General features: G+C 42.5%; 1 protein-coding gene across 15 annotated transcripts in view; it reads right to left on the bottom strand.

The window, feature by feature from the left end:
* Positions 1-27163, bottom strand: part of esrrga (estrogen-related receptor gamma a) — a 122721-nt gene that overhangs the window by 14407 nt on the left and 81151 nt on the right. For 14 of the 15 annotated variants that reach the window (XM_058399992.1, XM_058399995.1, XM_058399981.1 and 11 more), the window contains 2 exons: positions 9054-9164; positions 7081-7263 (listed from right to left, as the gene is read on the bottom strand). In XM_058399992.1, the coding sequence (XP_058255975.1) occupies positions 7081-7263; positions 9054-9164 (294 nt within the window). The remainder of the gene's footprint in view (positions 1-7080; positions 7264-9053; positions 9165-27163) is intronic. The other variant, XM_058399983.1, reaches the window with a different exon arrangement.

The raw sequence follows: 27163 nt of genomic DNA, 5'->3' as shown, positions 1-27163 counted from the left end.
AGCTGAACTGTGGACTTTACACAACAAATGTGTCCTTTATGAAGAGGGACGTGCAGGGACACACACACACACACACAAATGCAGGCAGCCACCATAGCTGTGATGTGACAACAAACACAGGCACTCGCCCAGTGGACTCTACAACAGAGGCTTGACTTCTGTCACATCTATTCTCTATGAAGGCAAAGAGTGTGTGTGTGTGTGTGTGTGTGTATTGACACTCTACAGATTCATTGTGCCATGTTTTATTGTCTGTTGCTACAAAAGTCATGAGTATCAATGCAGAAGAAACATGCAGACATTTGATTTACTTTGCAGTAATCGCTTATTTGTGTAAGCGCGAGAAAACGCTGCGTCTGAGAGGAAGTCGGAAGAGATATTCGAATACATAACATTTAGAACGAATTGTTCATTTATGCGCTGTAAATTCAAAACACTGGGGCTGTTCAGTCGTGAAGCGAAAGTCATTACAGTCTCTGTACAGAGAAAGAAATAGAGGACGTTATTTAAAGTTAAAGAATCAAATTGAATTAAAAAAAAAGCTTGAACATGATTTTGTAAAATTTTCAACAAGCCTGATAAGCTCGTGTATGAAGCTGCTCAACTGAGAATAAAAATAATATCAGGTAGAAATAATCTACCTGCTGCATATCTGAGGCTTTCTGAAGACACACAAGAGAACTGACTGATGATGTTTTTATTTTTTTTTTAAATACATGCACGCTTAATATATTATATTTTATCTTATGACCCTTTTGTCAGTCTTATCTTTGAATGAACTAGCAATGTCTTCTCTACAGGGTGTGTGTGTGTGTGTGTTTATTACTCTACAGGTAATTAATCTCCTCATATCATGGAGATGAGGCAAGTGAGAGGAGAGAGAGAGAGAGAGAGAGACCTAGAGAGACAGAAACAGACAGAGAGAAACAGAGAGAGAGAAACAGAGAGAGAGAGAACGAGAAAATGAGACAGAGAACGAGAGACACCTAGAGAGAGAGAGAGAGAGAGAGAGAGAGAGAGAGAGAGAGAACGAGAGAAAGAGAGAGCACGAGAGAACGAGATAGAAAATGAGAGACACCTAGAGAGAGAGAGAGAGAGAGAGAGAGAGAGAGAGAGAGAGAGAACGAGATAGAGAAAGTGAGACACCTAGAGGGAGAGTAATAGAGAGAGAGAGAGAGAGAGAGAGAGAGAGGCAGACAGACAATGGGAGAAGAAGACAGACTGAGAGAAAAAGGCAGAGAGAGCAAGACAGACAGAGAGACAAAGAGACAAATAAAGAGAGCAAGACAGACAGGGACAGAGACAGAGAGACAGACAAAGAGAGACAAGAGCAAGACAGAGAGAGAGAGATAATTTAGAATAATCTATAAAAATTGTCCATCAATAAATTGAGACAGAGAGAATACATCACAGCATTAGAAAGGTCAAACACCTCGTGTTGACTGGAATGGCCGGCATAAAATGAGCAATCAGTAATGTCCATGCTTACGGGTTAAATAATTAATACAGTCTGTATTAAAGGTAAAAAAAAGACACATAAATATTCTTTAGTGATTAGGAATAAAGGTGTCATCTCTCTGTCAGGTTGGTAGGAGGCACAGAAAGCTTCTAAACACTGTCCGGAGTGTTCGGAGCACATGACGAAGCTCCTCATTTTCCTAACGATTTACGGCCTGGCGTCTACCAAACGAGCAATCTAGAGATTGATGAGATCACCCGACAACGATGATGAACAACACACAGTTAAGAAGAACTTACATCACTGCTGCGTAATCTACAGTATGTAACACACACAGGGATATGCTACTGACACTCCTTTTCCCTGTCTCCATAACACACACACACACACACACACATCATTCTCTTCACTGTATTTGCTTTGTGGTTTTTTTTCCAGACATTTTCTCTGTCACACTTAATTTAGTGCCTCTCACTTTGCCGAATGCACGGGGAGCGAAACCCCAGCTAAAAGTGAAAATCTGATTTGCTAAAAGGAGCTTAGGGCATCTATTAATCAATATTTGCAGAGTGTCAGGCTGGGGGCGGTGACAGACAGGCCCCCATTTGGAGATTGGCTGGAAAAGGGGATGGCTGGAGGGGACCAGGGTTAGTGTTCCTCGTCTAGTACAGGGGAGGAGAATGAAGTGAGGGACGACAGTGCAAAGAGTACATGGATTTCTACATGAAGCAGAAAGGCGAAACTGGGTCACTACCCTTCATTAGTGACAGCAGCAACGTTTTGGATGTGAAGACCAAAAAAAGAAAGGGTGAGGCTTCGTGCTACAAACGAGGAAGGAAGCAGAGAACGTGTGTGAGTTTGAGTCAAAGTTCTAAAAGTGCACTGTCCATGGGGTGAAATCATTATCCAGATCCAGAACATTCTCCAGGTGCTGGTGTCCATTCCTTCACTCTGATTAAGCCATTCTTCGCAGAGGAATGAAATAAACGAATGGAAAAAAACCCCAGCTTAGCCTCAGGCGGGAGACGTGGCTTCGGTCTGGCGCTTTTCTTTAATTCCTTTTGTGTGTGTTGAAGCCCAGGGCTGGAGCCTGTATACAGATCAGCCAATAATGATGCCTCAATCAGGAGGCGAGACAGAGCTGAGCGAGCACTTCCATGCCTTTTTTTCCTTTTTTTATTCATAACAGGGTTTCAGTGAGAATATTCTAATCCGGCACGTGGCACAACAATGCGGCCGAGAAGGCTACCTAATCGTCTTTATTACAGCCTGTGAAAGCTAGCTGCAATATTTGACCAGGAGTCTCCTGCGTTGGTTTCTCTCTCACGTGACGCAATTACAAATGCCAACAATAGTGAGAGAGAGAGAGAGAGAGAGAGGGAGGGTGAGAGAGAAAAGAATTAAGTGGACTGTGGACGTACCTCAGTATCTACATAAAAGAGATTAGAGACGACAGGCTTCCATTTTACACCTCAATCACATTGTGTTAGCACACGCTTATCCGCCCGCCGGCCAGAATTGAAAGGGAACTAAAGAAAAAAAAGTCCCTGAGATAGGACCCGAGAAGCCTGAGCAATTTCAGCTGCCATAAAGGCGCTCTAATAGTGGGAAGCCTGTCACGCTAAAAAGGTGCTGCTACACGGCGCTCTGTCCGTTCCTCAAGTGAAGTGAAGTGCGACTGGGCCGCTATTGTGCGCTCCCGTGCTCCGATAAGGCCTGTCACAATTACATGACAGTTTTCTATTCTCCAAATTCTATTCTGTTATATTTACAGATAAAAAGGGGTCTTCAATGGGGGCTTTCCAGCCTCCGTCTTCCTTTTTAAACCATTCACTGGCCTGTCTTCACTGCCTTCTGTCTTCTCTGTCTTCTGTGTTCTCTGCCTTTTTGGCCTCTTCTGCCTTTTCTGTCTTTTCCCCTCTTCTGTGCCTTTTTTCCTTCTCTCCTTGTCTACCTTTTCCTTCTTCTCTGCCTTGTCTGCCTTTTTTGCCTTCTCTGCCTTTTCCCCTCTTCTGTGCCTTTTTTCCTTCTCTCCTTGTCTACCTTTTCCTTCTTCTCTGCCTTGTCTGCCTTTTTGCCTTCTCTGCCTTTTCCCCTCTTCTGTGCCTTTTTTCCTTCTCTGCCTTTCCTGTCTTTTCTGACTTTTGCCTCTTCTCTGCCTTATATGCCTTTTTTGCCTCTTCTACCTTTCTGTCTTCTCTGCCTTTTCCCTCTTCACTGGCTTTGCTGCCTTTTCCCCCCCTTCTCTGTCTTGTCTGCCTTTTGCCTTCTCTGCCTTTTCTATCTTCTCTGCCTTTACCATCTTCACTGCCTTGTCTGTCTACTTTGCCTCTTCTTACAAGAAAATCAGCCTGTGTTTTCATTTAGAAAATCTATTTAGCAGATACCTAATTTAGGCTTGCTGCCTCCTGCCTCCAGTTTTTACTTCATATTTACCCAAAATTAATATCCCTAAATCCACATATCAAACGTTTTTATGGCCTACATGTATAAAGAGAGAGTGAGAGAGGGAGAGAGAGAGTTTTACAAAAGCAATCAGAGAAGAGTGAAGGGACGTGAGAGTGTGAAGTAGTTCGAGTCAAGGAATTTTTAACTCGACTGTGCCGAACACAGACTGCTTCATTATCTAGCAGGCCTAGCGGCACAGCAGTCCCTGTAATGCTGAGTGATGTTTAAATTAGTTTACAATTTGGCCTGCTCCTAGCCTAGGACAGATCTTAAACGAAGGCGCTCAGAAATGTCAGGCGCGCTCCTAACCACCGTAACAAATTGTTGCCCGCACGCTGCACGCACCTAATGACTTCAAATTAGCTCCCGCGCGAGGCCCTGACAGTTGGTTACGACGGTTAGCAACACAGCCGCTGTATCATGAGCGCTAAATTGCTTCGCAGCTCTCTCGGGGAGAAACGGAGACCTTCATCAATTTGATTAAAAAAAATTACTGTAGCATAGGAAGCAGTGAGGCAGGCGAGTTTGTATGCTGACAACACGACAGCCACGAGAGCACATCTGTACATGCTCAAAGGCCGAGAACGGAAAAGGTTAAAAAGCCGCTCGCTGAGCTCGTGTCCGTTTTGGAGGAAGAGACGTTGTGTGTGTGAGACAGAGTGAAGCAGAGAGTGGGGTTACCATTCTATTTAGCTGGAAGGTTTATCATTTTGAGTCTGTGTGTGAGTGTGTGTGTGTGTGTGTGTACACACCGCTCTCTGTGTGAGAGAACTTCGATAGAGGGTCACTGACACTTTTTTTTTTCAAACAGATCTCTATATCAGATTCCTTTTCCTTTCGACGCCGGAGGAAGGCGTGAGGCTGGAGATGAGAGCAGCAGGAGACGGCGGACTCGAGCACAACTCGAATTGCCTGCTGACTTCCTGTCATGCAGTCATCTCTCTTCTGCTGAGCAATCGCTCCCAGTCCAGTGCACACACACACACACACACACACACATACAGAGCGGCAAAAACGTGCCAACTGAGTCTTCACTTAACACTCTGAATAAATTCATGTGTATGAAATGGACAAACTGACATGGATGTACACATCTCTCTCTCGCTCTCTCTCTCTCTCTCTCACATTCACACACACACACAACCATTTTTGCAACTATTTCCATTCCCCACATCTTGAAAGCCTTGTTCTCTTTCTAAAATGTCTACTACAATAAAACGTCATATATACATTAGCTTTAACCTTCTAGCTCAGGACTGCTGACCACCAGGGGGCTCTATCATTTTTTAAAAATAGATATGCAAAACACCAGCATACAAAGTTTGGCCCTTAAGTCCCAAAGATCTAAAAACACAGGTTCATCAATACATTATATTAACGGTAAACAGTAATACATATCTTTACTCATGTTCTGACTTGTTTGAATTGAAATAGAAAAGTCAGAGCAGTACCTATAGTTAGCTAGTATCTAACACCTTGTTCAGTTAATTTTATTTCACTGTTGATTATTTCTGTTTATTTATACATGTAAATCAATATTTACTTATTATCCAAATTAAATCTTTCACCACATATCCCTAAACTTAATTCCAGCTACCAAAAAAGAACCACAAATGGTTTATGAAGTGAATGAACTGAATTGCTTGTGATCAAACCCTACCCCCTTTTTTAAAATATACAATATCCATCCATCCATCCATTTATCCATCCATCCATCCATTCCTCCATCTTTACACTATAATTATTAATAAAAGGACACCTATGAAGTCATCTACACCACATAAGGCGTGCTGCTTGCCCTAAAAAGAGGATCTGGGAGACAGGAAGAGGTGAAGTAGAGGGCCTTTCTATGCATTTTGGCTGCAGCAGCGTGTCTTTTTGCTCATGGATGGAATCAGATCCGGTCTGCAGGGCAAGCCTGAAGCAATCTGGCACTGATCCAAGGACACACAAAAGTCTGCTCTCACCTCTCGTGACACATTACGAACTGCTGTGTGTACCTGCTCCATGCCTGAGACCTGACGCTCGACGGACGTGATAACTTTCAACTACGTTAAAGAATTACATTAGCATCTGTTAAGAACAAAAAAACAAGTGAATAAATACATAAACATCTCATACTCTGACCTTCCTATAGACCGGTGTTCGTCTGTAGGCTGCTAACTGCTTCTCATCAAAAAAGTAGCACGTAAAACTCGGCTGGGCCAGAGATTAAATGCAAAAAGACTGCCTTTGTTAAAGAGATCAGTGAAAATTCCTCATTCTGCCAGCTCGAGATGAGCAATAAAGCAGTAGCCAGAGAGAGAGAGAGAGAGAGAGGGGTGAGGGGGAGATGGAGTGAGATCGTGAGGGCCACTTGTCTCAATCATGGTCACCGGAGCCATTACTGCTCATGGGTAATGTTGTCCTTTCAGTCCTTTCAGCAGCTCTGAAGCTAAGGTGAGCAGGCAGGAGAAAATGCGCCATGTCTGCTGCTTTAGATTTCAAGGCGCTGTGCATGGAGGAATTAAGCTGAAACTAAACAAATTGATCTTATTTCCTCTGTGCTGTCAGAGAGAGAGACAGAGAGACAGAGAAAGACATAACCCTCACATAATCCTCATCCATATATATATATATATATATATATATATATATATATATATATATATATATATATATATATATATATATATATATATATATATATTATATTTTTGTCCTACACTGGCACCTTGTAATTTGTCTTTTTTAAAAATTCATTATTATTCATTTTTTTAAATCCTTCTTTATGCTTTGGAAATATTGCTAACAATCATGCCAATAAAGTACGTTGAAATTAGTGTGAGAGGGACGGGGGGGTGGGGGGGACAGAAAGAGAGAGAGAGAGAGAGAGAGAGACAGAGTGACACAGAGAGAGAGAGAGAGAGAGAGAGAGAGAGACACAGAGTGAGAGAGGGAGAGAGAGAGAGAGAGAGATTGGGGTTTAAACTGCTGAGTGGGTCAGTCTTGGATGGTGTGTGTTGGACAGGCATTAGCAGTTAAAAATCATTAGTAACTTGGAGGGTTTAAGAGGAAAAACAGCTTCCACCATAGCAGGTTGTGGATTATTCCTTATTCAAATGATAATATTTGATAGCGACAATAGTCTCATGTAAAGCCGAACGCTTGCATGTGTACTTTGGTGGTCCTACCTGGGATGTGCTTGGCCCAGCCGATATTGACCACCAGTTCTCGGTCTGCCAGGTCACACAGCGTGGTCAAAGCCTTGATGTCGCTGTCAGGAACAGTTGGGTCCGGCATGGCATAGATCTTCTCAGGCTCGGCCACCAGCAAGTGTGACACGATCTTATTATCTGCAAGGCAGCCAAAGGGGACTGTATTTGAACACCAAGGAGAAAACACAAGAAAAGAATAGGATTATACGAACACGATCACAAAGAAATGCCATTGTTCATCAGCAAGTAGTTCAGCAGCTCAACAGGAACTATTGACAAGGCTGTTCTTCCTGGAGAAGAGACCGATCGAGTCGTTAAAACCACGGCGAGTTTTCTTTTCTGAATGAATGCTCGCCCTCATTCGCTCTGACACAAAATTGAACTACAAGCCTTTTTTTTGCTGCAGGTGCTGACATTTGAATGGATTTTATCTTTCCGGGAAAAGTCTATCTTTTTTTTTTTTTTTTTTCAAAGACTGCTAAATAAACTCTTAAAGTGGTAGGAATGATTTGTTACACAATAGGATATTGTGATAACATTAACTAGAGATCAAATGACAGTTGTACTGTTAACTTAGTGTTTAATCTTCCTCATGATAATGATGAAAGAAAAAATTGAACACTGTTAATGTAATAATAAAGATAAAATACGATAGAAATTGCTGACGTGTGAAATTTGAACACAGACACAACATATCACTAAATTAAACCCCTGCTCTTTATATCAGGAGAATAAGAGAGGGAGATAAAAAGAAAAAGGATGGAAGAAGGGGAGTGGTGAATCAATTGGCCAAGTCTCTTCAGTCCAGAGAGAGAGAGAGAGAGAGAGAGAGAGAGAGATGTGCTATCTCTAGGTAAATCTTATTTAATGTTTCCCTAATTAGAATCAATGCAACCCAATTTCCAAAGCCCCATGCCTTTGTTATGTGCAAATAATCGATCAGGAAGGCTGTGGCCATGCTCATCCCCCAGCTCCCTCCCCATCCATTTATCAAAGGGAGGGGAGCGTGAGGCCACACGCGACACCCAACATACACAACACAACTCAAAAGCACTGCCGAATATAATCGCTGGGCTTTAAACGTACGGCAGGATCATAGCTGTGCAATAAATTTTATAGTGATTAGCTCGAATCTTGGTCACATTTCACACAGTTCAGGGTTTGGAATCTACAGTCCTAAACAGAACAAAAAAAAGCTTTTTCTAAAAGAAAATGGTATCAGAACGAAGACAAAAAAATAAAAATAACCCAGAGAAAGCTAGACTGCGCGAATGAGCCGTGAAGTAAGTTGGTGCAGAGATGAAAATAAAGCTAACCCTAGCGGGGGGTGGGGTGGGGGGGATCAACAGGATTAGACGGAAGGTTATTCCATGCCCCTGTGTTTCGAATATGATTTCTGTGGCTGTAATAATTGTGATTATTTCGGCTGCTATCACGCATTAAAGCATATTGTGTTCCAGAAGAATATGCTAGCATTAAGTAAAAAGGCTTTAGGGCCAAATCTGTTAAGCGCCGCAGTGCTGTGTGTTTGCCGAGCAGTCAGACGGCGAGGAAGAGCCGGTGTTTCGGGTTTGATGTCGTTGCCAGATTGGATTTAATCCGGATTAGGCCTCTCTCTCTCGTTCTCTCATTCTCTCTCTCTCTCTCTCTCTCTCTCTCTCTCACACACACACACTATAGGTATTCACTGTATATATATACACATCGTCCCCTTGTCTGCTGGTTCTATCACATCTGTATGTCCTTCTCTTATTACAGTACAAACAATAATGCTTTAATGCTATTAGAAAAAAAAAAAAAAAATTATATATATATATATATATATATATATATATATATAGTTTCTTATTCTGACTGAAAATGGCATTATATAAGAAATAATTGAATTATCTATTAAATTCATTCATTCCAACTGAGTCTAACTTTGATGCAGTTAAGAGGAGGCTTACATGGCTTTTTGGGTGGCAGAGCCAGCTGTGGGTTCAGATAGGGACTGTTCTCTGCATCTATCCGACGTTTGTATTTCTGTCTGCCGCCACGCACTCTGTCCAGCCGCACTCCTGAAAGACACACACACAAATAACAAGGAAATAACATTATATCTCTGTATTATATCTTTCATTCATCAGATCTAATACATCAGCAGAGAAGATCTGAAAGGTGTAACATCTCTTCTGTGCTGATGTAGTTAGGTCAGACTGTGCTACATGTGTACTGTGGTATTGTTTTAACAGAGCGTTGCAGTTAGAGCTGCACTGTCACTTTAAAAGAATTGAGGGCAACGAAGAGCAAGCATTGGGTTAAACCCAACTGAGCAGCAGCTGTCAGTGGCCATTTCAGAGCTGTGGACAGGAGATGGCCAGCTGCTGACAGATAGGGCCACGACCGCTCTCTCCACGTGACGTCCGGACACACACCTGCCCATCTCCCACCACCTCACACTGCCTCGCATGATTGTCACCATGTCAGATAGTGTGTGTGTGTGTGTGTGTACGTATGTGTACGTGTGAGACTGCAAGAAGCCACACGAAACGTTCAGGATGTTAGCGATTGAGTCTTGAAATATTTCACATTCTGCCTGGACTGACACAAAAAAGAGCTTAGAGGCCAGATAAGCTCATTAATCATAAGCTCATTATTCATACTTTAGTACCTCTTAGTGCATTGTCTTATTTTTAAAAAATCACACCAATAATTGCAAATAAATGTCAATGCTTTTTAAAAATTAAAAACAGATTATATTTTTCCCGTCTGCACCATAATAGATGCAAGAAAATTCCTCGTCTGTTTAGTGTTTATACAATACACCGAATCAAGACTTGATTAAATAAATATTCAGAATTTCAAAGGACCTTGTATCACAGATGGAATCCTGGGGGTTTGGTCGTAAATCCCCGTCGGTCCACATCCCTTAAATCTGTCCCCGTCTCTGAAAGACTGATTGAAAATGCATCAGTGTGTCTCCACAGGCAGCCGTCCTTTCCACACTCTTTCCTCCTCATAGTTTTCCTCCCATCAGTCTAAGTAACTGTCAATACTTTGTCCCACATCTACACCATGAAGGGCCAGTAATTCACTGAGGTGCAAAAGATTCTACCTTTTTTTCCCTTTCCTCTCTCTTCCTCTCATCGGCTGATGTGGCCAGAGACTTCAAGACCTGTCCTCTGCTTTTAATTAATTGACATACAAAAAGAGCCTTAATTTAATTATGCAAAGCTCCCTAGAGGATTTTCTCTAGAAAGCTCTTAAAAGTGGGCCAGAAACCAGGGTTTGATGATGAGAAATTGAGAAGAAGTATAATATAATGTAGGCAAAGTTTGGATATACAATAGGACTAACATGAAATAATAATAATAATAATAATAATAATAAAGCTAGTGGCTCTGGTGTTACAATGGATGGAAATTTCTGGAACATTTCTGATGGGAGTGGTCTTTTCCAGGATGACTCCGCCCTCTGCCCCTCCAATCTACAGCCTTCACAGTTATCAGATTTCAAATCAGATGGACTTGATTAACATTAATACACCAACTGAGGGAAAATCATTTTGGGAAGAGGAAAAAAAGGTGTTCATACTGTATATTTTATACACTGAATAAAGGTCAGTGAATATTTTGTGTGCTTTGTTGTGGTTGGAAAACAGCTACTCTGCTTTGGGACATAACATAATGAAGAGTAATTATCTCTGTCCTTGTCAAGACCCTGTCATTCACAGAGAATGTCCAGAGGATGAGAGATTCTTGATACACACACACACACACACACACACACACATTTGCAGTACACAAAAATAGATGCACGATTTTAAAAAGATGGGAAAAAGCTGCTGTAATTGGACCAGACTTTGTCACGGTTGGAGAGTGTAGAAAGTTTATTGTGTTAATTTGCTGCTAGCGTTGGCCTCTCCTCACTCATAACGGCTTCACCTGCAGCCCCGTGCTACATCTTATCTCTCCCTCCCCTCCTGCAAGCCCCTCATCTGCCGCCTGGCTAATGCTGTCCAGATTTATGGGGCTTTTATTAGCCTGGTCGGATTACTGACAGTCCGGTTCGAGTTTACTGCAACACCTCGTCGCCTTGAACAGCTTGAGAGTAAACAGTGAGGAAAGCAACTCTTTGTACAACAAAGAACGTATAAAACACACTCGGCTGTAACTGGTCAAAGTGCACAGTCAGACCAGTTTGTTGTATTTCTTAATAAAATTCATATGATCATGGTTGAGGTTGGGATTTGAGTAGAAACGCTAGCCCTTCGTCAGCACAAACAGGAAGTGACATACGGGTTTAGAGCTTCACTGTGGAATAAGAAAGAGCTGAATATAGAGCAGTTGTGTGCACAGTGCGTGAAGGAAGAAGGCTGTAATTCCTGTCTCATCGCGTCTCTGTAGTTATTCGATTCGCTAGTGGAAAATGAGTGATTGTCTTATATTGCTTGCATTAGAGGCTTCTCCTTCCCCAGACAGAAAGGCTTATTCCGTAGCTCTGCTTTCATTTCTCTGTGGCCTCAAACTCAAGGCCATGTCAAACAGGTGCCTCAGACAGCCGAAAGTAAGGCAAACCTTACCGTATAGGAACATATGCAACAATGCATGCACGTGTCCTGTGGCTGGTCAGTTATCGGTCTGTGACTCTAAAGCAAGCAGGCGCCGTGGTGCACATGTTCCTCCATTGCTAGATTGGGTTACATGTACGCGTGTGGACACAAAAGGCTGCCGTCTGCTTGTCTGACTGCGTATCTATGAGCTGGTGTAAAGTGGCATTGACAAATAGCATTGCTTCATAGTCTGCATGCTGCCAAAGCTGCCCTGTGCCCACTATTTCAATAAGGACAGGACCATAAACAGTGTGAAGGACTGTACATGGGTTCAGACTGATTTTACTTCCCACTTAAATGTTGATGAATCCTCTAAGGGCACAGAGATGGACAACCATAATTCGTATAAGAAACCTTCACTACATGTAAATGCTCACTGCTCATCTTTATGTAAAGAAATGTTTTGATCAGTTCCTTTGTTGTGTTTCCTCCAACCTCCAAGCTCTTCACCTACATCTATTTTTTCACCAGTGTAAATCCACACAACATTACAAGCCTCTTTCCCTTTTTAATTACGCTCGCAGACACGCGTCTTGTTTGGAGCTGTGAAAGCTGGGATTTTTTATTTTCGCCTCATTTTAAATGATCCACCCTTTTCTCCCTTTACGAGAGCCTCACAGATGACCATAAACATCTTACGAGGCTTGTTTTGAATTTCATAGCTGGCGTGGAATCCCGTGAGCTGTCTGCAACCGTTTTTACAGGGAAGTGTTAGCGAAGTAATCAAGTCACCGGCAGGTTTGGCTGTTTCAAAAAAAAAGAAAAAAAGAAGGGGGCAGCTAATTCATTAGACGTGGTCAGAGACCTCTGACGTCAGGGGCTGTGTGTCAGGAAAGAGAAAACACCAAGGAATTAAACGCGAACTGAATGAAAGAGATATCTTTTTGAGAGAAATATCACGAGCGTTTCTTAAGTAGACAGCTCTGTGATCAATAGCATAAATCTTTTCTTCTACTGAAGGGCAGCCATCTTCTTCAGTTACTGCAGTTACTGTAACCAAACCAATTCATGTCTTTCTGGGAAATAAAGAGACCCCCCACCCACAATAAAACCAGTCCTACAGCTATCATAGAGCAGAAAATATTTTATTACTGGCTAAAAGATTTGACAGGCCACAGTATGGATTAAATACAATTTGCCTTTGGCAGTATTTCAATAGCCTGCCTTAAATATAACTATATCTGCTATAGCTGTAGTGGCCTCTAAACCATCTTTGAAATAGCGTGTAGGCCTAAGGCTATAGAATAAATGAGTTGCTATCTGCTAAATTATGAGGTAATGGATATTTATGGGGAACAATAAAATAAGACAGAATTTTGCAGGGCAGTGGCTTGATTAGGTTATTAGCGAGAGCGAGCTGCTCTCGGTGCAAGCAGCGACGGAGCTCGGTGTGGATCATACCAACACATCACATAAACCAGTGCATGTTAAGGATATGTGTGTGTGAAAGTGTATCGATTAGACACGTTTTTGGGGATGAAATTCTCTTGTATAAAATCTTTCCATTTCAAAATTCTTGAGTAGAATCTGTAGAGGAAAAAAAAAGTGTGCATCATTTCTGAATCATATTACCTGGATGTGTTCAGAATCTGTAATAGGATTCAGGAATCATGCACACTACTTTGGCACTGTTTAGTGTTTCCAACAAATCTACACATATCAAGAATGCTGGCAAACGTGTGTGTGCTTTTTTTTTTTTTAATTTTCCATTGATTTTCAACAATTTATCACTAAAGGAATCCAAAATCAATTATTTTTTGGGTGCAAAGTAAGTTATTTTACAGCTGTATAGATGAAAAAAAAAAGAGTGAGGTGAATCTGGGGCTAAAAGACAAACTCAGGTCAGGCAGAATGAAAGGTATGTGTGTACGTGTGTGTGTGTGTGTGTGTGTACGTGTGTGTGTGTTGCTGTATACATGCCTTCCATTACTGCCTGGCTTAAAATAGCCTCGGCTACATTAAACTTTACCACATCTGTCTTTCCATTATTCTATCCGTGTATACTCATCCATCCATCTGAGCAAAGTTGTAGCTAGGTGGTATGTGAAATCAAAGCAAACACGTCCTACATACTCCTACACAAACACACACACACACACAAACACACACACACCTTCAAAGACAAACCCATAGCCTCGGAAAGGATTTGAGTCGAGCCAGGAGTTAAGCCTGCTAGATTACCGGTTCACTATAAAAAGGAAACAGAGCGGGAAGGCTTTCTGGGAAGACGCTCTGGACTTCACATGGGGGTCCGAGAGATGAGGAGAAAAGGAAGGAGGAAGGGAAATAGGGAAGGGAAGGAAAGGGAAATAGGCTAAAAGATTTGGGACAAAATAGGGGGATGTCTATATCAAAATCTTCATTACAAGGCTAATTTTCTTACCCCTGTTTGAGAAAAACCTGGGAAGCATATAAAACCTGACTCATATTAATAGTCTAAACATGCTGAATTACATAACACCTTAAGTTCAGAAGACATTAGGAGATTTCTAAGCACCAGGTGAGGATGATTTTGTACAAAACAAGCCAGCCCTTTCAGCAGCATAAATTCCCCCAGCATGTTTTGACACTTCTTAGAAGGGAACCAAATTGTTTTGTTGTGTTTTTTTTCTTTTTTTTTCACAGAAGCATTCACAAGCTCCCTGATTGTGCCAACGCGCGGCTCACTGTGCAAGCTTTTATTAGGCCCAAACTGTGCGATTCCAGCTGAGAAGAAAACAAAGCATGCGGTGAGAGCCGAGGCTCGGTGCTGTGTCGGGGATCAGCCCCCCTTTTCCGAGAGGAAGAGTGGAGCAGCGGCGGCAAACCACCAGAGTTTCCACCTCCCATGCAAATGGGCCAGGAACAAATGAATATGGGCAAGCAACTGGACTGTGGGTTGCCAGATCCCCTGAGTCCGCTGAGTTATTAAATTTTCACATGGAGAGAGAAAAGCAGCGAGATAGATTGGGGAAAGAGACACAAAGATGAAGAGGGGTGAGAGAGAGAGACGCCGACGTCTCGATCACCCTCCTAACACTATGAGAATTTATTTCCTGTCTCACACAAATGCGACACAGTTAGCGACAAAACAAGTGCGCTCCAGTTCATGCAGATAATTTCATTCTTTTAAAATAGTTTTCTGCTGGTAAATTCTCCCAAACACAGTCAGTCCACTCCTTCATTTTTGCCATAACGCAATTACACAGGGAGGACAATATTGACAGCATTTGTCTTGCACAGCTTCTGTGGGTTCAGAAGTTCTGCATACGGATTTCTGCAGTGTTTTCAAGACTTTAGGTTCACACACACACACACACACACTGTGCAAAGGGTTGCTTTGAATTTCTTGACTGTACGGTGAAAGATTTTCTCTCGTACCCGGCTTAGCCCTTGATGAGGATTTGCATCCTGAGAAAATGTGCTGACCACCGGCGAGTAAACAGACGTGACCATGTTGTCTAATAAGCCAGGTGTGTGTGTGTGTGTGTGTGTGTGTGTGTTTGTTTGTTTCAGGCTCATCAAACAGCACTCTAAATCCAAATCCATACCATGACGTCACAGAGAAATTCATATACCGCACCTCTCTCAGTGCGAGCGTTCACCCAGTACTCACCTAAAAATTAGACATTAGCTAAGAACGATGCAAACTGCCGTGAACCTGTGCGTTCTCCGTGAAAGTGCTGATTGAGCTGAAAGCCTTGTGAAGAAAGGCTCTACCACTGCAGGAGAGAATGCTTTCTTCTGATTTAGCCAGAGTTGATCCTGGAGTAGTGGATTAACAATCACATCTGTAGCACTTTCAACTAATGGATACTCATTTAACTAATGGATACTCATGCGTGATTTTGGCATGTTTACAAAAACATGGATGTATGTGGATGTTCTCTCTGTGCTTAGAGGGTTGCCTCCAGGTTTTCTGGTTTCCTCCTACAGTCCAATGACATGTATTGTAGGCTGATTGGCATCTCTAAATTGACCCAAATGTGTGTGTGTGTGTGTGTCCTGCGATTGGCTGGTACCATATCCGGGGTATCCACTGCCTTGTGCCCTGAGTCCCCTTCAGGTTACATATGATAAGGATAAGCACTGGATGGAAAAAGGATGGATGGAATTGTCTTTTGTTTTTGTGTAAACCAATTAGGGTCTCCTGAGTGGTCCAATAAAACAAACAAACAACAACAACATGCTCCTTTGCCCTATCATCTATCTCATTTGTTAATCACAGTAGCCAGTCATGGATGGTTGTATGCTCACGTATGCCGAAGAGGGCAGACAATAAAAGATAGAAGAGGCGACTTTCCTCTGTGTTACACCACAGAAAGTAACTGAGCAGTTGAGGACAGCTTCTTTTCTCTAATAATAATAATTATAATAATAATTATTATTATTATAGTAAAAATAATACAACAAAAAGGCACCTCACTAGAAATTCTGAATGTTTATAAGATGTCAGGATTTAAGGATTTTTACAAAAGGTTGACTTGTGATTGTTGCAGCCAAACATCTTTGATTTAATGGCAGATTTTTCCACATTTGCGATGCAATTTGAGATTTTTTTTTTGTGTGTGTGTGTGTGTTTTCTTTTTTTTGTAGCTGTACTCATGTTGTTTTTTGATGATGTCACAGGACACTTCTCAGCCCAAATCTGAGAAAATCTGCTGTAATTAAAAAAAAGAAGAAGCAGTGCTTGATTTTGGGTCCATTTCCACGATCGTGAAAAAATCTTGAAATCCTTCAGTTGGAATCTGTTCTGATGACCGTTTTGTTGAAACTTTGCTCTGAGCTCCTCACTACACTCCTCTCTGTGTACCATTTATCTTTTAGTATCACTTTCTCCCCTGTTCTTCTTACAAAAGAAAGCACAGTGGTCCTGATTACCTGAATCCTCCACCCCCCCTACACATACACACACACACACACCCACACACACACACCTTAATAAAGAGTCATTTGTACGAGCTCATTTATTTTCCAGAAAATGAACTCACTTTCTGTCCTGATTAATGATTTTAATCTAAATGAAGCAAATTAAAAATTGAAAATTATACTTCCAAAGCTCACAAAAAAAAGGAGGAGGAGGGGCCAAAATGAGAAAAGCGACCGTTCTAGTTAACAAATGAGCCTTCATATATTAATAGATGACCGCCGAGGAGGATAAGGAAGTGTCCAGTTTCATACAGAGGCTCCTGCGACAATACAGCAGGACAACAAGAGTGCACGAAGAAGAACGATGAAGAACCTGGGTGCAAAATTGCTGGCGTCCCCAGAGAGATATCTTCTTTAATTATTACATCAAGGTCTGTCTATAACCTCTAACTCTTCGAGGAATATGAATATAACTCTATAGAAAAATAAATAGAGCAGCGGTGTAGTGTTTCTGAGCTCATATGGTGATTGGGCACTGACTGATGTTGACAAATTTGGTGTGATCCTTTGGCACACGCACTCCAGCAGCCGGCTGGTCGGTTCCTCTATGGGGTGTCGATGGCAAGCTGTCAAATGCCCAAGCGACTTAATAGACAAAGTGATGAACGGCGATCATTTAGGGGCGCAGGAACATTGCTGAGAGCCGATATCTGGACGGAGTTTGATAGGATCACCATTGGATTTCCTCCACTTCAAACCGCCCCGGATTGTGCGTGCTGGACACTGAGGTATCGACTCTGAAGAGAAATTGAGCGGTCTGTGCTTTTGTTGTGGGGGCAACATAAACAAAGACGATAATCAGATGAAGAGCAACACCCACACACACACACACATGCTGGAGGCTGGAATCTTTCAGGACTCTTCGCTGCCTGGGCAGTGGTGTGCATACACACATACACACATACACTGTCCCTAGCTGGGCTCGGCTCAGCTCAGCGCCGCCGTTATGAGACCTTGAGGCATAGCGGGCCCTTTTTATGAAACCCCATTCTTCATCCCAGAGCCCAATCAGAGCAGGCCACTGAAATTTTAAGGGCGCCGCTGAGCCGTGATGGAATGACAAGTGAATGATTGAAATGTTAGGATTCATAATTGGAAACATGGCTCTATCTTCTTCTTCTTTTCTTTTTCTTCTACCATAGATTGTACAGATGTGAAATTTGGTCTGTTCTTTTTTCACTCAGACAAAGAGAGATGAGTCCAATTGACCTGATGGTGGCGCTATGATGCCTTTTCTTTAAACATATTTTCCCCTTCTGATTTCTTATAATGATTTCTTCTTCTTCTTCTTTTGTTATTTCTCCTGTGTTATTTTTTATGTATTGTATATGTTTTAATGTATGAAAGTGTTCCTTTCTGTAAAACTGGTTGTGCTGGGGTCTTTTATAAAAGAAAAAAAAAATAGAAAAAAATAAAATAAATAAATAAATAGTTCCTTTATGGTAAACTGTTTGTGCTGCTGTCTTTAAAAATAAATAAATAAATAAATAAATAAATAAATTTTCAAACCCAACACAAAGACCAATATTCATCTAAGCGTGGACATAAAACCTTTTTTACACTTCATACAACACTGACAGTATAGTCAGTGCTTTATTTAGAAATAGGGTTAAAATCTAAGACATGGCCCAAACTTCAAGAGACGGTGAGGTGTTAAAAGCGGCGTGCAGCAGCATGGCCTCAGCGGGAAGTGCTTTGAGCTGTGATTGGGCCTGACGCTAGCCTGGCAGAGAGCAGATCAGTAAAGTGTGCGCTGTGCTGTGAGCGCCTGTGCCGTGCCTCTCCTGGCCATTTGATTACAGGGGAGATGGAGAGCATTCCCCTCCTCTAGACATACTTCCCCATCAAACAGGGACAAATGAGACGGTGCTGCCCCTGCAAAGCGAGCCTACAATCTGTCAAAGTACAATGCAATTGAGGCCTGATGCAACGCTGCTTCTCTTTCTCTCTCAGCATCTCTCCGTCTTCCTCTCTTTCTCTAGCCTGCCGTCTTTTCCCGGTTAAATGTTTAAATCAGGATCTCAGTGTCAGAGTGTGTGTGTGGAGTATGTAGTAGTAGCAGCGACATGAATCTGAATTTAGACAAAGGGTCTATCGAGGATGGCGTAGTTGAGCCCATTAATATAATTAACATTAGTGCTAATCAGCTAGCGTGACCTAATTTTCATAAGGCTAATGTTGTTTATAGCTTCACTTTTTAATCATCCAACACCTCCATCACTCTCTTTATATCACACTCACACACACACTAACAAATGTCAGTAACAAGGAAGTGCTTTTTTATGTTTTAATATCTTACCAATGACCAAATGACCCTGTGGAGACCTCAGCTCTACGAAAAAATCTCCTTCAAATCAAATCAAGAATATTAATCCAAACCAAACTGATTTCTGTTCTGTGGTATAGCTTTCCAAACTTTCTACACAACCAAAAAAAGAAAAGAAAAATTTATTTTAAAATTCTTTTCATTATTATTTTTTTTAAAACAGCTATATCATGCAACAATCCTACATAATCTTTTTTCCTGTCAATAATATTCCTAGATTTATTTTAGACCTGAATGTGAACAATTTGTTTCAGTTTAAATTTCCTTTTCATCTCATTTACATATCTATTCCAATAGATGGGCCATCAGTTTATTTTTTAAACTTTATAAGGTGATAGAACAAAATCTTTATTCATTTCAAAGAAATTCAACCCGTATGTAATTTTTAAAAATATTTAAAAAAAACAACAAAATATATAAATATAAAATAAAAAATATATATAAATAATAAAAAAATAACGAATTGATTTTTTAAATGATAATTTAAGTGTTAAAGGGTTAATTATTTGCTTTAATATCAGTTGAAGGGAGAGCTACTTAGTGATCTGTATGCCTGCGATGCCTCTCTGCACACACACACACACACACACTCTGTCCTTCCTGACATGCCAACACCCCCCCAAATAAGGTATGAGATACCCGAGAGAGGCACATGACTGATCATCTACAGTGGAAGTGTTGCATGGGGATGAGTGTGTGTATGTTGGATGAGTGAATGTGTTGTTTTATGGTTTGTGGAGTGTTCTGTAAGACCCACAGCTTACATGTCCTCATCTGTCTTGTAGCAAACTTTTCAAGAAAGTTACTACAAGTTCTGTAAGCTTCTAAAAAAAACCTCTAAATGCTCAGCAGCCAGCAGTGACATGGCTTTTTGTGGCAGGTAATAGTCTATCAGGAGCTGGGAGATTGGTAATGGCGTGGGCCTTGGCACAGCAGGTACAGTGCTAGCAGGCAGTTGGGCAACTGTGATGCTGGCTCTCTGGCTAATGGAGGGCGATCCGATTGGGGGGGGGGGGGGTGAGATGGAGGAGGGAGGAGAGAGCGCAATGGAGCTAGGGGGTGGGCCACTCTGGTTAATATGAAGCAGGTCGAAGGCTGATGGGGTTATGAGCAGTACACCTGCAGGCTCCTACAGGCCTGGCTGTGCGAGAGAAGCGGGTAATTACTGTCGTTCTGTGCCCCGTGTGTTTGCTCAACCTTTTATACCTTTTATACTACTACATCACTTCCTGCCTGATTACAATTACACTTTATTTATGACTTGGTCTTTGTACACCTGCTGTTCTGTTTTACTGGGTTTAAAGGATTATTTCCTCTGATAATAATAATAATAATAATAATAATAATAATAATAATAATAATTGTTATTATTATTATTATTATTATTATTATAAATATTTCCAAAGAATTAGACAGTGCATTATTGAAGTGTTTAATGTGATGCAAATGAGAACTGTTTTTTTTTTTTTTTATAGATTGGGATTACTTCTGAGCAGAAAACTGAAAGCTGAACAGAAAACAACAAAACGGCTTTGCAACTACACACACACAAACACTACATTCAACTGATTTAAAGGGTATATGTCCTTTGCAATAAACAATGTTAACAGTTTAGCAGTAATTACATGACCTCAGAGAGGTGAAACTGTGAAATCCAGATAAATAGATTTGTATAATTCAACTACTACTGTTTAGTTCACCTTCTTAAGTTCTTTAATGAGTTTGAGTGAATGTGTGCGTTGTGTGTGTGTGTGTGTGTAAGGTGGCAGCAGCAGACTGATGAGGGTATGACCAACTGAAATCACTACTCGAATTCTCCCTTTAAAAAGCTGTCAGTCAGCCTCTGGACTGTAGGAGCCTCTGTGCTTGATGACAGGTGTACACTGACCATCACAACACTCACCAGTGTGTGTACGGTGTGAAGAAGTGTGTGATATGGGTCATGGTCTTTTACTATACTGGAATACTGTATACAACAACAACAGATCATAAAAAAATCATATTTCTATAAAACCAGGAGTTATGTGTTTACAGTAAAAGTGGAACATGAGAAAACAGATCTCCTGCGTCGGAAGCTGAATTATCAGTGGGCCTATAGCTGATAGATGAATGCCCTGTAACCAATTTAACACGTTGTTACAATACTATTTTTGGATGAGAAATTAGCAGGTGCCCAATGATGTGCCTTATGGAGAAGCAACTCTGAATAGAAATGCATTTATAATGCTTGTTTAATGCCCATGACCTATTTAACTACAAATTACACGATTCTTGTAATAGTAGTGTTTGGTTTGTGTGTTTGTAAGGAAAGTATAGTCATGCAGTATATTTATTCACATTGTAGCTGATAATGCTAATAATGCAGTGTGTCAAAGATGATGATGATGATGATGATGATGTTGATGATGTTGATTGTTGTGTTATAAGCATTTATGGTTAATATCTAATACTAGGTCCTGTATATGTGTTGTCTTAACTGCAGGAATGCTGTGCCTCTGTGCTGCCTGTTTGCCTGCCAGCCCCTGCCATTCCCAGATTGCTATTATCTAGCCTCTCAAAACCAGCAGGTCCACACTGAGCCAAATTTAGCCTGCACAGCCCTCCACCCCCCAGGGCCTCTGCTAGAGCAGCTTGCCACTCCAACTTCCTCCTATGCCTTTCACATCTGCCATCTTTTCCTCAGTCACTCTGGTCCACACAAAGATTGATGAGGTGTATGATGATATCGTGTGCATAAAGAGATTGTGTGTGCGTGTACGAGTATATTTGTGTGTGTATATATATCGGCTGCGTGATGCTTCGTGAGAAGATAAGTCGAACAGAAGGCAAGCACTTTTTGGGCTGCACCATGCAGCAGAAGGCTGCAATCAGGTCATGTAGTGGTCGTCAGTGATGATCTGGACGCAGAGGAATAGGGACAAGGCTTCGGGCGCCAGCTGTTTACACGGGCTGCCCACTGCCAAAAGCACCACCGCGCCCCCCTTGCAACCAAATCAGACCATCCAGCTGGAAAAGTGCAGTCTGTGGGACCCAGCGTGGGCCCCCACTATGCAAAGAGTCGGCGTCTGTAGGCAGCAGTGCAGAACTGGACATGCAGGAGAGCCTTGTCTGGCTGGTACCTTCACGCCCAAGTGGAGCCCAGTAAGAAAATTGCTCGCAAATTACCAAAACAAAGCAGAAGAAGGTGACTAGCATAGGCAAATCCAGGCAGGGTAAACCTGGATTGTGCAAACTGCGAGACAGGACACAAGGCACGTCTTCTACACTGATGTTGAGGATGTACCGTTGCATTGTAATGGCAGACAGGCAGCCGGGCTACACCTGTGCACCAGTGGACATCTAAATGCTGTCAGAAGATGCCTAAGCATCTCCATCTTCAGAAAGGAGAGAGACAGTGAGTATACACAGAAATGCTGATCCAGTTGAGATCCATTCAATCAGAGCCTGCAAGAGCTTAGAACTTTTAGAAGTTTGGATGATGCAGAGACCTCTATCAGGAAGAAATCACTTGAAACAATGCCACGATCCTAATTTACCAAACTGTTTAAAAGGAAATATCATGGAAACATTTTTCCATTAGATGTTTACACCTTAGGAAGGCAATGGCATATGACTGAATGAAAGCCACTTGGTACATGAGGTCAGTTAAATGCTGATGAGAAGAAAGACCTGTCCCTTTGCCTTTTTTTTTGAAGAACAAGTGGTATAAGAAAAAAGTAAATGGAGCAGAATTGGCCAGTTTGGTTCAGGAACACCAAACTGTACGGAACAATACAACTAAATAAAAAATGACAGATAGAATTGTAGCCAGAAGAGCTGGAATACAGGAATAAAGTAGGACAAACTAGAGCAAGAAAAGGAGAGTGTGAGAGACAGAGAGAGAGGGAGGAAAAGAGATAGAATGACTGCATAATGATATCACTCCCCAGAGAGCCCTCTTTAAGACAGACGCTCTCTATTTTGGGGAAGCAGAGGTGGGGAAGTGTGCTGGGTGGATGGTGGTCTCACACGGGTCCTCTCTTCAGGCTCTAAATGAATTGAATAGCAGCATTGCATAATCTAGCGAGCTTTGCCGCTGACAGCACAATGATTTATGCCCTCCATCAGAGGGAGAGAAGAGCGTGAGAGCGGGAGACAGCCAGTGGTAGAAGGGACAGGGTGTATGAGCATGAGAAAAAGAGCAAGAAAAGAGAGTGAGAAAGAGAGCAAGAGAGAGAGAGAGAGCAGAGAGAGAGAAGAGACAGGAAGAGATTAGATGCCTAGATGGTGTGGGAACATGAAACGGGAGAAGAAGAGGCTGGAGGTGAGACAGATGCACTCTGTGGGACTCCTGATGAGACAGGCCTGTCTCTCTGTCCCTCTCGCTCCCCTCCCTCTTACAAAATTCTCCCTCCAAAAGACACTTGGGATGACTTAAGTATGACAGCTCTAAGTCATCACCATTAGAGCTAGGCACTTTGTACCACAGAAAGATGTAGAGTCATAAAAGTTTGAGGGGAAAAATCTAAACACCATCTTAATCCTGACCCATTTGACTGAGCTGTCTTGCTTTCTGCCACACTCTTGGCCCAACCTGTTGAGAACTCCAAGTCAAGCGAGTTCAGCTAAAGGAATAGAAAAATATATTAATTTGTTGGTTGGTTTGAGTTTCAGCTGTTTCCTTTGAGGGAACCTTGAATTGTGTTTCGCTATCGGAGGGGGGTAGGACTACTATAAGACATGAAAAAATCCTTATCCATCCACAGAACCCAGACTAAAAAGCCTTTAAGGGAACTAGGGGGCTCAAACCTGTTCCAGCATGACAATAATCCTGAGAGCAAAGCAAGGTCATTGAACACATGGTTTGCCAAATGTGTGGAAGAACTTAAGTTGCATGCAAAGAGCCCTGACCTCAACCCCACTGAACACCCTTGGGATGAACTGGAACTTTGTCTATATGAGCAAATCCTCACAGTCCTCACAAGCTCCAAAATCTAGTGGAAAGCCTTATTAAAACAGAAAGGTGGGACTACATCTGGAATGGAATGGTTAACAAGCATTGCTTCATCCTCATCCAAAGCTGATCCTGGAAACTCTGTTCGCAACGGGGGAATAGGACACCAACTAGGATACCAGACCATCACTAGGCAACATTCACACCCATTCACTCACCTGTTCACATCTAGGGGCAATATAGCATCTGCCTACCTGCATGTTTTTGGACACTGGGTGGAAAAAGGTGCCACCATGCCTCATCTGCACCCCCAGCAATATTGAGTTCCAAATACTGCACAATTATTCCTTAAACCCAAATTGAAGAATATGCAGTGAAGCCACAGATAGACAACTGAACAGATATAAGCCATTATCCATGATATATCACCAAGTGGCAGATCATGATGAGTAACAATATATGGGTTGCATGATCGCTAGCTTGCCAAAAATGTCAATCAGATGGACGGGTGATGCATAAATGAAAGTACTAATAAGTTATGGATGGACAGCTGACACAATAAAAAAGAAGCGTCTGATTAAATGCTGCAGAACGATGCTATCTCTTGAGAAAGCCTTATTCATATATAAAGCCAGGTTTGGCTGCTTTGCTTCCTCGGCAGCCTGCCTCCCCAGAGAGCAGGTCTAGCAGAGAGAACTGGTGCTGTCAGACTCCCAAACCGAGGCGTTCATTAGGACAGCGACTTGCTACAACATGGTCAAGTAATTGGATGAGTCTCTAATTGCCTTCTTCAGGAATTAGGTGTTACATATTCGGGAAGGTGCATCCCATCACTGCTGGTCTGAGACTCATTCTCTCATTGTGTCCCTGCTGGGAATGGAAAGGTGTGTTTGCATGCAACAGAGAGAGCGAGAAAGAGAAAAAGAGAGAGGGAGAGAGAAGCAAGAAAGGGTGAGAGAGACGAGGGAGGTAATGTCGGTTCTATATCATGAGGAATGTAGTGTTTTCCCAAAGGGGAAGTGATAAATGAACGTAAGTTAGAAGCTTTTGAGAAATACCCGGGATGGGCGGAAGTAATGGTGGTGGTAGCATGTGTGTAAGAAGATGCGTTTAAGTAGTGTGGTGCAGTAGTGGTTGCAGGTGAGGAGCATTATTCAGAAAGAGAGCGATTAGAAAAGGGAAACTTTGGTGGAACACATCCATCTGTGGGTGTGGACATGAAGGATGCATCATAAGCATCGCCTTTCATGCACACCTATTCTAGAGGGAGAAGCAGCCGCTCAGCTGTACACCCCTGGGGAGTGCACCACGCTAGTGCGCAGTCATAAATGAAGCTCTGGTTGTATGTGTGTTAGTCTTTTGTCAATGCTGCTGCCTGTTCGAAATAGTAAGATATTTCAAGCTCTCTAAGTGTTCTGTGTTCCTCCCCTACACAGCTGTCTGCTGCGGCTTGCTCATTAGCATCATGGTTTAGCATTAGCATATAGCAGGCAACCGACAGTTCTTCCCGAGGCTCTCAGGCATGTCTCACCCTCTCAACGTGCCTGTGGATGTAATTTTACAGCTGGGTGGCTGGAGGTAGCTGCACAGCAGGTGGCTAGCCCCCAGGGTCAGACTGAGAGGTAGTCAGGCAGCAATTTCCTTGGAGCTAGAAAGTATGTGTGGAGGTGTGTAAGTGCTTGTGAGAGCTCTGGAACTTGCCGCGAGTTCTGTGGCGCTCTCATTGTGCATAGTCTTTTGCTAGCTCGGGCTGGGTGACCGGCGCAAGATTTGATCTGGTAAGAGTAGGGATTTCGTCACAACTCTGTCAGGGATCCTGTTTGATCTGGATCACTGATCCTCCCCCCATCACCCCCTATATCTTTCCCTGGGGTGACAGGGCTAATTTCAGACTCATCTTCCCCTCCGGCAAGCTCTCCACATATTCCTTCCTCTCTACAACCACTGACACGTCGACTCACCACAGGTAGCCACCCATAATTAGTGACTTCTGACAAACCCTTCATGCGCCTGAGATGACAACACTGTACTACCCTCAAAGCAAACATGGCATGGTTTACCGCCAAGTCTACGAAGGGAACAGAAATATTCCTGGCTTTTGTGTAGTTTTCTTGTGAAAACATTTTTTCTCCTAAACTGATGAATCAATTCCACAAATGACCCTTATTCATATGTAAGGAGAGACCTCAGTATTAAATTCAAGCACTTTACAACAAATGGCCGTGCCATCGCGTGCCATTTTGATATATGTGTGTATAGGAGGCTAGGAGCGAGAACAAAAGGCTGCTATTTGTCTGTGTGCTCATGGGGGAAGGTGCCATATCAAACATGCAGCTACATCCTTCAGAGCCTTCTGAAAACGGGCCCCTACGTATCAATTACCTACCTGTCACCAGCACCAGTCGCATAGGCAAATCGGCCTGCGCAGGGCAACAGTAGTGCTGAATGAGATTTGTTTAGGGTGAGCATGTGTATAAGGGATGTGAAAGAGAAACATTTCACACATACAACATTGACAAAGGAGCATGCATTTCCAACCACCATTCAAATGATGTGTACAGAGACAAATGTGTGGAGGAATGCACACATGTGCACACAGATGCCCACATCCTCCAGAATGTACCTGTGGGGTGTGTGTGTATTTGTGTGTGTGTGTGCCTGCTGTTACTCTCCGACTGTGTTGTTTTACTATAATGTGAGCTGACTGCTAAGGTCTATGTGAGGCAAGCTTGCTGCAGGCCCTGTATGTGTGTCTGTGTCTCTTTGCATAAGTTGCAGTCCACCTGATCATGACTTACACAGAGTGGATGTTCACACACACACACACACACACACACACACTCTTCTGCATGCCTGTGGCCCCACAATGAGACTATGAGGCCCGTCAGCACCTTCACACACCTGAAGAGGTCCTGTGTTGTGAGTGACACAAGCATAACCTTCCACTCACGCTTTTTCTCGTCTCCCCTCAGCCCACATATGACGGCAGTCCATTCGGAGCACATTGTACAAAACAAGGAGGAAAACAAGAGCCTGGTGCAGCACAGTGCAATTTCTCTGCTTTTCTTTTTACACTGATATATGGAGTGTGCAGCGCGAGGTAACAGCCCAGAGTTTTTTAGCACATAGGTGATAGACCTCCCAATGTCAGAGTGTGTGTTTTTCGGAGAAAGCCCCAGCCGCTGTTTCCACAGGAGAGCAGCCAGCTCCAAATAACTGCTTGTCTGCTCAGTAGAGCTCTAAAGAACATGCCTCGGAGGCCGGCTCTCTAAATAAGAAGCATGCTTGTTAGTGGGCC

The sequence above is a fragment of the Hemibagrus wyckioides genome, linkage group LG09, assembly GCF_019097595.1.
Source record: "Hemibagrus wyckioides isolate EC202008001 linkage group LG09, SWU_Hwy_1.0, whole genome shotgun sequence".
NCBI lineage: Eukaryota > Metazoa > Chordata > Actinopteri > Siluriformes > Bagridae > Hemibagrus > Hemibagrus wyckioides.
The sequence above is the reverse complement of the archived record's forward strand: the minus strand, read 5'-3'. Positions and strand labels throughout refer to the sequence as shown.